General features: G+C 52.1%; 1 protein-coding gene across 1 annotated transcript; it reads left to right on the plus strand.

Annotated features, from left to right (window-relative positions):
• Positions 1 to 737: 737 nt before the first annotated feature.
• Positions 738 to 2,371, plus strand: LOC149443712 (E3 ubiquitin-protein ligase TRIM39-like). The gene has a single exon (XM_089655370.1). The coding sequence runs from the start codon at positions 776 to 778 to the stop codon at positions 2,369 to 2,371; it is 1,596 nt and encodes a 531-aa protein (XP_089511496.1). The 5' UTR covers positions 738 to 775.
• Positions 2,372 to 10,530: the final 8,159 nt, after the last annotated feature.

Raw genomic sequence — 10,530 nt, forward strand, 5'->3', positions numbered from 1 at the left:
CCTTTTACACCAAGTCACGGCCTCACGTGCGCCTCGGTTAGCTAGTCGCTGTGGGCGTGGCATGTGGGTGAATTTGTGACACATTGATCATGTCAGACGGGGATCCTGTCCCTACACTAGCCATTCACATTAAGTGTGCCAAACCCAAAAGCTGGAGTCTTAAATAGGTTCTGCTTCTGCCTGACCCAAGATGGTCACTAGGGTCACATGGGGCACCAGTGTCCAATCAGACAGCTATCTCTCTGTGACTGCAGGAAGTCATAGAGGAACCAAGTTCCTCACAACTTCCTTCCCCTTCTGCATTGCCACTTCAGTCAAGCGCCACCTGCAGTGGGGAGTACAGACTGCACCTGCCTAGACGGGGTGACTACCACCATTACTCTCTGCATGTTGGGGTGTTGGCACAATAATGAAGACATGTTTTGGGGGTACACAGGCTGCAGTATACGCAGTGTATAGTGTGAGCTCAGACTCTATAGAACCAAATCCCTTTTCAGCATCATGTAGTCACCTCCACTTCCCATCTCAATGCACTTAGTGCTCCTCACGTCTCCCCACATCCGTCTTTCCCTCGTTCTCTGTCCTGCAATGTTGGGAGGTGCGATTATCATGACTACTGCAAATAACAGCTTCTTCCTCCTGTACTCTGATCTCCATGTCCTATAATACTCACCCAGCCCAGCCTCACCCTGTGTAGGAGGGTGTCACCCCTTCCCCACTGCATTCCTCTCCATTGTCAGAGACTTTCAGTTTAGTTTCTCTTCTGTGGTCAGCGATGGCGTCTTCTGCTCTGAGAGCTGAGCTGGAATGTTCCGTCTGTCTGAACATTTATACCGATCCTGTGACCCTGAAATGTGGACACAACTTCTGCCGGGTCTGTATTGGTCGTGTGCTGGATACACAGGAGGGGTCTGGAGGATATTCCTGTCCTGAATGCAGAGAGAAGTTTCCGGGTCGTCCTCCACTGCAGAAGAACATGAAACTACGTAACATAGCGGAGAACTTCTCATCTGCTCAGCCAGGTCAGGAGGACTCCAAGGTCTTCTGTACTCACTGTGTGGACTCTCCTGTACCTGCTGTTAGATCCTGTCTACACTGTGAGGTTTCTCTGTGTGATAAACACCTGAAAGTCCACAAAAAGTCCCCAGAACACATCTTATCTGACCCCACCTTGTCCATGGAGAGCAGGAAATGCTCCGTCCATAAGAAGATCCTGGAGTATTACTGCACTGAGGATGAGACCTGTATCTGTGTGTCTTGTTGTCTGATTGGAGAACACACAGGACATAAGATGGTGTCACTGGATGGGGCTTCTGAGAAGAAGAAGGAGACACTGAGGAATGTTCTGCAGAAACTTCTGACAAAGAGAGAGGAGATGGAGGAGAGAGTCCAGAGTCTGCAGGAACACAGGAGGAAAGTAGAAGAAGAAGAAGCTGGTGACACCGAGAGAGTCACTGCCCTGTTTATAGACCTCAGGAGACGTCTGGAAGACCTGGAGAAGAGAGTCCTGAGGGACATCTCCTGGAGGGCAGAGCGGGTCTCCATCTCCATCCGGGATCTGGAAATAAAGAAGGAGGAGCTGTCCAGGAAGATGCGTGACATTGAGGAGATGTGTAACATGACGGATCCACTGACTGTCCTACAGGAATCAGACACAGGTGACTTGTGTGATACTGAGGATGGAGATGATGAGGACAGAGAGAGACATGAGGAACTCCTCCATGATGGAGGGGGGCTGGATGTGGTGGGGGTCTTACACACAGGTTTATCTGATATAATAACAGGGGGAAATGTATCCTTCTATATACAGGGGGCTGCAGACATATTACTGGATGGAAACACAGCTGGTAATAATCTACAGATATCAGATGATGGGAAAACTGTGTCCAGGTCAGATATAGAGCAGAATTGTCCAGAAACACCAGAGAGATTCCAGTATTCTCAGGTGATGAGCAGTCAGAGGTTCTCCTCAGGGAGACATTACTGGGATGTGGATGTTGGGGGGTCAGAGAGCTGGACAGTCGGGATGTGTTACCCCAGTATAGACCGGAGAGGAGGGGAGTCATTGATTGGATGGAATAACAAGTCCTGGGGTTTGGACAGGGAAGGTGATCAGTATTCGGTGATACATGATTATGATGAGACCCCATTACTCCCCAATCCCTCCAGTAACAGAGTCAGGATAGATCTGGATTATGAGGCCGGGCGGATCTCCTTCTATGATCTGTGTGACCCGATCCGACACCTCCACACCTTCACCACCACCTTCACTGAGCCCCTCCATGCCGGGGTATATGTATGGGAAGGTTGTATAAAGATAGGTGGGGGGAGGGGGGGGGGAGATGTGAGAACTCCGCCCACAGTCTATTGATGTCAGATGAAGAATTGGAATTCATTTTATATTCATCCAATAGTATATAGAGGTGGGCGGGGCTTCCTGAAATTTTTTGTATTATAAATAAATGTGAGATTTCTCCTCTGTCACCGATCTCTGTGATTCGATGGAATTTCTGTCCAATTACTGGAGTCACAATAACATTGGTCCTAATGGTCAGTGATGATGCGATCGATCTATCCATTGACAATCTGACAAATTACTTAATTTTTAAGTTATCACAGTGTATGACACCAGCCATCTCCTCTCTGCCCCTCCCCTCATGTGGTCCCTCTGTGTGCGGTGGCACCATGATCAGTCATAGAGGGTGGGGATCAGTCACTATGATGGGATAGGATGGAGCCACCTCTCCTCTCTGCCCCTCCCCCTCCTCCCTTCCCCTCCCCATGTGGTCCCTCTGTGTGGGGTGGCACCATGATCATACATAGAGGGTGCGGTGCAGTCACTGTGATGGGATAGGATGGGGTCTCCTTTCCACTCTTCCCCTCCCTCTACTCTTTGTCCCTCCCCCCACTTGGTCCCTCTGTATGGGGTATGAGACATAGAGGGTGGGGTGTGGTCACTGTGATGGGATAGGATGAAGCTACCTCCCCCCTCTTCTCTCTGTCCATCCCCCTGCTTCCTGCCCCTCCCCCATGTAGCCCCTCTGTGTGGGGTGGAACCATGATCAGACATAGAGGGTGGGGTGCGGTCACTGTGATGGGATAGGATGAGGTCACCTCTCCTCCCTCTTCTCTCTGCCCCTCCCCCTCCTCCATACAATGTATACTACAAAGAGATGGAAATAAATGTAACAATCTGAGAGGAAATATATGAAGACGTCTTCTACAGATTTACTACTGAAAGAAATAATCTGATGTACCAGAGAGCCCAGACTGTGTTTCTTAGTCCCCGGTCACAGCGGTGCGACTCGTCATGTGAGTTGATAGTTTCTCATCACATGACAAGTCGCACTCTATTGTCCACAATGGAAGCGGTCATACCGGTACAAATCCCCCTCCATCCGAGTCGCACCGATTATGAAAGTTCTTCCTGCACTACTTTTTCCAAGTTCAGCTGCGACTTGCATAGACTTGTATATAAAGTCACACAGATGTCCTGCAAGTCGCATCTGAAGTCGCACTGACATCCGACTTTGGAATCGAGCGACTTCAAGTGACGTTTCCAGATTACAAAGTGGGATCCAGTGGGACTGAAGACTTAGTTTGTAGGCCGAGTGGGTCAGGATTAGATCCCCGGTCAGGTGTTTCCTATCTGGGGCTCCAATAGAGAGATTTCTCCTCACTTCCTGTCCCGGTGACAACATTTTTCTAGACAGGAAATGAGGGGAACTCTCCAACAGAAACACAGAGTGAAATAAGAATCCCATGTTTAGTGGAGTAAAGAAGGGGAAGGTTTGGGGCCCCTGTCAGATCTTTCTATGTCTGTGTCCCTGGTACAGATTGGCCCTCACTCCTTGTCCAAGAACCCCCTATAGTAGGAAAAGCCAGCCGGGGTTCTCCTCCTTCCCCACACCATCCACAACTAGAAATCAAGTCTTTGTCTTGGCATGGACTGTAATAGAACATCTTCTTCATTCACCTACATATGTAAACAGCATTCCCACCACACATGTGAGGTATCACCACAAACGTTACAACAAGAGCAATGATGGCGGCTCCAGACCTCCTCTGTAACTCCAAACTGGTAACCCCTAAAAATGTTTAAATCCTCACTTATGGAGATTTTAAAGTTCCGTAGTTTGGTTGCCATTTTACAGATGTGCGCAATTTTAAAGTGGAACCTGTTAGGTATCTATTTACTTGTTATGTCACCAAAAACGGGTTATATATTGTGTGTTTTTTTCATTAAAATTCATTAAAGTGTATTATTTCCCAAAAGATTGCGTTTGAAAAATCGCAGCGTACATACCGTGTGAGAAAAATATTGCATCACCCACCATTTTATTCTCTCGGGTCTCTTCTTAATATATATATATAATTAGAGATGAGCGAAGTATTCAAAAATTCGATTCGACTGATTCGGCGAATTCGTAGAAAAATTTCGATTCGAGTCGAATATATTCGCTGTGAATTTAACTTAAAAAAGGGTGTTTCTAGGCTTCAGAGAGACTTAATATTAGTGCAGAACACTGTACCTTTAATTTAAATGCCCTTGGAGTCTGCTGGGGAAGAGAAATAATACTGTCAGTCAGTATGACATGCAGATGAGTGCCGTCGATCTTAGAATCACCGCACACTTCACTCATTTGGCCAGTCACGGGGCCAAAACCAGAGTGTGGAGCCACAGTGTGGCGGTGGAGGCAGCAGCAATGGGAGGCCATACAGCACCCTATGACAAAAATGGAAACCACCAGCAGTGTGAGGAGACCTGAAAGTGGCACATGGCAGAGTGTGGCGATAGAGACAGCAGCAATGGGAGGCCGTACAGGGACCCATGACACACTCTGGACCTGGCAGCAGCATGAGGAGGCGGTACAGGGGCCCATGGCAGATTACGGGCCTGGCAGCAGCATGAGGAGTCGGTACGGGGGCCCATGGCAGATTACAGGCCTGGCAGCAGCAATGGGAGGCCGTACAGGGACCCATGACACAATCTGGACGTGGCAGCAGCATGGGGAGGCGGTACAGGGGCCCATGACAGATTACGGGCCTGGCAGCAGCATTTGGAGTCGGTACGGGGGCCCATGACACACTCTGGACCTGGCAGCAGCATGAGGAGGCGGTACAGGGGCGCATGACAGATTACGAGCCTGGCAGCAGCAACTTGGACAGGAGGACGTTCAGTTTCTGCACCGTCTGGTGCGTGCTCGCAAACTGTTGTCTCTTGGAAACGGATTCCAAGAAAGACTGCTGACGGAATCCGTGAAGAGGAGTAGCAGGAGAAGGAGCATCTGAACGAGCGGAATATGCCAACAAGCGACAACAGGGGCCCATGGCAGATTAGGGGCCTGGCAGCAGCTATGGGAGGCCCGTAATCTGCCAGCACCCTATGACAAAAAATGGAACCCACCAGCAGTGTGAGGAGACCTGAAAGTGGCACATGGCAGAGTGTGGCGATGGAGACAGCAGCAATGGGAGGCCGTACAGGGACCCATGACACACTCTGGACCTGGCAGCAGCATGAGGAGGCGGTATATAGGGGCCTATGGCAGATTAGGGGCCTGGCAGCAGCTATGGGAGGCCCGTAATCTGCCAGCACCCTATGTCAAAAAATTCTACACACCAGCAGTGTGTGAGACCTGAAAGTGGCACATGGCAGAGTGTGGCGATGGAGACAGCAGCAATGGGAGGCCGTACAGGGACCCATGAGAGACTCTGGACTTGGCAGCAGCATGAGGAGGCGGTATAGGGGCCCATGGCAGATTAGGGGCCTGGCAGCAGCTATGGGAGGCCCGTAATCTGCCAGCACCCTATGACAAAAAATGGAACACACCAGCAGTGTGAGGAGACCTGAAAGTGGCACATGTTTGGGGCATGATTCATGGCGGATTTAGTCAGTTGTGTCAGGAACTGGTGGTTTGAAATCCAGACTAATCCACGCCTGATTCATTTTCACAAACGTCAGTCTCTCCACACTTTGGGTGGACAGTTGTGTCCTCCGCGGAGTTGCAATACCTCCTGCCGCACTAAACACGCGCTCCGATGCCACGCTACTGGCCGGGCATGACAGCCTTTCAAGGGCAAATTCAGCTAGTTGGGGCCAAAGGTCAAGTTTCGTTGCCCAGTAGTCAAGGGGATTGTCTACCTCGGTTGGCAGGGTGCTGTCCAAGTAGGCCTAAGCCTGTTGTTTGAGGTCCTGCTCCAGGTCCACCTGATGCTGCTGCTGCTGCTGCTGCTGCTGCTGCTGCTGCGGCTGGTTAGTAGTTTCCTCACTGCGCTGGTGAAGAAAGCTACTCATCATCGACTGCAGACTGAGGCAGCCGCTGCTGGTGGAGCTGCCACTGCTCCTACCACCCCTCCCCTGCTGCCATGGCAGAGGAACGCGAGCGCACAGGGCCCACAGTGTCTGAGGATGGACGTTGGCGCAGACAGGCAGAGACCAGCTGACTACATAGGTGGTTTTTATAGTACGTTATTTTGGCCTCCCTCTCAGCAGGTGTGAAAAAGGCCACCATTTTTGAACGGTAGCGAGGGTCCAACAAGGTGGACAGCCAAAAGTCATCCCTCTGTCTGATGGTTATTATTCGGCTGTCGCTACGCAAGCAACCGAGCATGCTATGGGCCATTTGTGCCAGGAATGCGAGGGACTCCCTGCCTCCATCTCCACAGCATACTGCCACGGTGCGTCTGGGTCCTCTGTCTCCTCCTCCTCCTCCTCCTCTACCAGATGCTCCTGCTCCTCCACTCCTGTCCGCTGAGTGGAAAAACCACCCATTTCACTCAATAATTCCTGAGCACCAATGTCCTCCTCTACCTCCTCCTCTTCTTCCTGTCCTGCCCCCACAGGGGTCATGTGGCGTTGAGATCTGTGCGCCACGTCTACCGCACCCTGACCAGCCATTGTTAACAGCATTTGTTCCAGGACGTGCAACAGAGGAATGACGTCGTTCATCCCATAGTCCTGCCGACTCACGAATAGCGTGGCCTCCTCAAAGGGCCTGAGCAAGCGCAGGTGTCACGCATGAGCTGCCAATGGCTGACATCTAAGTTACACAGGGAATACCTTTATCCGCTTTTAACATCAGGAAATCTGTGATGGCCTTTTGCTGTTCGTAAAGGCGGTCTAACATATGTAGGGTTGAATTCCACCTTGTTGCAACGTCACAGCATGAGGAGTCGGTATAGGGGCCCATGGCAGATTAGGGGCCTGGCAGCAGCTATGGGAGGCCCGTAATCTGCCAGCACCCTATGTCAAAAAAATTCTACACACCAGCAGTGTGAGGAGACCTGAAAGTGGCACATGGCAGAGTGTGGCGATGGAGACAGCAGCAATGGGAGGCCGTACAGGGACCCATGAGAGACTCTGGACCTGGCAGCAGCATGAGGAGGCGGTATATAGGGGCCTATGGCAGATTAGGGGCCTGGCAGCAGCTATGGGAGGCCCTTAATCTGCCAGCACCCTATGTCAAAAAATTCTACACACCAGCAGTGTGTGAGGAGACCTGAAAGTGGCACATGGCAGAGTGTGGCGATGGAGACAGCAGCAATGGGAGGCCGTACAGGGACCAATGACAGACTCTGGACCTGGCAGCAGCATGAGGAGGCGGTATATAGGGGCCCATGGCAGATTAGGGGCCTGGCAGCAGCAATGGGAGGCCCGTAATCTGCCAGCACCCTATGTCAAAAAAATTCTACACACCAGCAGTGTGAGGAGACCTGAAAGTGGCACATGGCAGAGTGTGGCGATGGAGACAGCAGCAATGGGAGGCCGTACAGGGACCCATGAGAGACTCTGGACCTGGCAGCAGCATGAGGAGGCGGTATATAGGGGCCTATGGCAGATTAGGGGCCTGGCAGCAGCTATGGGAGGCCCGTAATCTGCCAGCACCCTATGTCAAAAAATTCTACACACCAGCAGTGTGTGAGGAGACCTGAAAGTGGCACATGGCAGAGTGTGGCGATGGAGACAGCAGCAATGGGAGGCCGTACAGGGACCCATGACAGACTCTGGACCTGGCAGCAGCATGAGGAGGCGGTATATAGGGGCCTATGGCAGATTAGGGGCCTTGCAGCAGCTATGGGAGGCCCGTAATCTGCCAGCACCCTATGTCAAAAAATTCTACACACCAGCAGTGTGTGAGGAGACCTGAAAGTGGCACATGGCAGAGTGTGGCGATGGAGACAGCAGCAATGGGAGGCCGTACAGGGACCCATGACAGACTCTGGACCTGGCAGCAGCATGAGGAGGCGGTATATAGGGGCCCATGGCAGATTAGGGGCCTGGCAGCAGCAATGGGAGGCCCGTAATCTGCCAGCACCCTATGTCAAAAAATTCAACACACCAGCAGTGTGAGGAGACCTGAAAGTGGCACATGGCATGAGAGCCTCTGGACCTGGCAGCAGCATGAGGAGGCGGTATATAGGGGCCCATGGCAGATTAGGGGCCTGGCAGCAGCAATGGGAGGCCCGTAATCTGCCAGCACCCTATGTCAAAAAAATTCTACACACCAGCAGTGTGAGGAGACCTAAAAAGTGGCACATGGCAGAGTGTGGCGATGGAGACAGCAGCAATGGGAGGCCGTACAGGGACCCATGAGAGACTCTGGACCTGGCAGCAGCATGAGGAGGCGGTATATAGGGGCCCATGGCAAATTAGGGGCCTGGCAGCAGCAATGGGAGGCCCGTAATCTGCCAGCACCCTATGTCAAAAAAATTCTACACACCAGCAGTGTGAGGAGACCTGAAAGTGGCACATGGCAGAGTGTGGCGATGGAGACAGCAGCAATGGGAGGCCGTACAGGGACCCATGAGAGACTCTGGACCTGGCAGCAGCATGAGGAAGCGGTATATAGGGGCCTATGGCAGATTAGGGGCCTGGCAGCAGCTATAGGAGGCCCATAATCTGCCAGCACCCTATGTCAAAAAACTGAACACACCAGCAGTGTGTGAGGAGACCTGAAAGTGGCACATGGCAGAGTGTGGCGATGGAGACAGCAGCAATGGGAGGTCTCCCATTGTCCCAACATGGCCCAAATAGTCCCAACATGGGCCCCCTGGCCACGCTTGACTTTCTGGCCACATAGTCGACATACGGCTACGTTTACTTCCTCGGGCGGCTTGACGAAAAATTGCCACACCGCCGAGTAGGAAACTTTGCCCCCGATACTCCTCACTGGCTGACTGCTGCTTCCTCCGTGCACACCGGCACCACTACTGGCCGTGGTGGTAGGCTGCAGTGGAGCTGGTGCTCTACTCCGTGGCCGTTTGGCTCCACTGACACTGCTTCCACTGACACTGCTGCGACCCTCCTGCTGTCTCCTGGGCAACCCACCGACTGTTTCGCTCACTGCCAAGCTGCCACCCTCTTCTCCTGATGATGCGGAAGAAATTGCCTGATGACGACGAGGCTGCCAAGTGCGATCAACCTCCTCATCATCAAGTAGGGTCTCCGCCTCACTACTAGCCCCCTCGGCTGCGTCTGGGTCAGGAGACAGACCTGTCTCTAGACCGGCTACCGGGCCACTCTCCTCGCCACTACTTCTTCGCCTAGCTGCTGAAAAGGCGGATGTCTCCCCCCGTTCCTGACCGCCCTCTGTTAGCTCTTCCTCACTGTACAGTGGGGCTGAGCCCACAGCATGCGATACTTCGCTTGGTGAGGGAACAGCAAAGGACAGGGGCAGGTAGAGGACACGTGATTTCAGTGGGCTAGGTCCCGGGCCATGCCAACTAACGGTTGTGTCTGACGTACCCACCGACCATTGGCTGTAGGTGTCAGAGGTGACCTGGGAAGAGGAAGACGACCGAGCCAACCAATCGATGACGGCAAGGTTGTCGGTGGAGACACGACCGCTGGATGACACCGGGAGCACTGGCCTCTGGCCGCGAATAGTGCTGCCTCGACCCCTTCCTCTGCTGCCACGTCTGCTCGCTCCTAAAACATTGCCTCCTCTGCCACTCCTCTGCATGTTGTCTGACATACTCTTTAATTCAACGATTCTGTGTCCCTGAGTAACAATTCTGTGTCCCTCAGTAACAATTCTGTGTCTGTGCGAGTAACAATTCTGTGGCCCTAAGTAACAGTTCTGTGGCCCTCAGTAACAATTCTGTGTCTGTGCGAGTAACAATTCTGTGGCCCTAAGTAACAGTTCTGTGGCCCTCAGTAACAATTCTGTGTCTGTGCGAGTAACAATTCTGTGGCCCTAAGTAACAGTTCTGTGGCCCTCAGTAACAATTCTGTGTCCCTGATTAACGTTTCTGTGGCCCCAAGTAACAGTTCTGTGGCCCTCAGTAACAATTCTGTGTCTGTGCGAGTAACAATTCTGTGGCCCTAAGTAACAATTCTCTGGCACTCAGTAACAATTCTGTCTGTCCCTGAGTAACAATTCTCTGGCACTCAGTAACAATTCTGTCTGTCCCTGAGTAAAAATTCTGTGGCCCTAAGTAAAGTTTCTGGGGCCCTGAGTAACACTTATCTGGCACTCAGTAACAATTCTGTCTGTCCCTGAGTAACAATTCTCTGGCACTCAGTAACAA

The sequence above is a fragment of the Staurois parvus genome, unplaced genomic scaffold, assembly GCF_062004578.1.
Source record: "Staurois parvus isolate SC_StPar_1 unplaced genomic scaffold, SC_StPar_1.0 ptg000837l, whole genome shotgun sequence".
Classification (NCBI taxonomy): Eukaryota; Metazoa; Chordata; class Amphibia; order Anura; family Ranidae; genus Staurois; species Staurois parvus.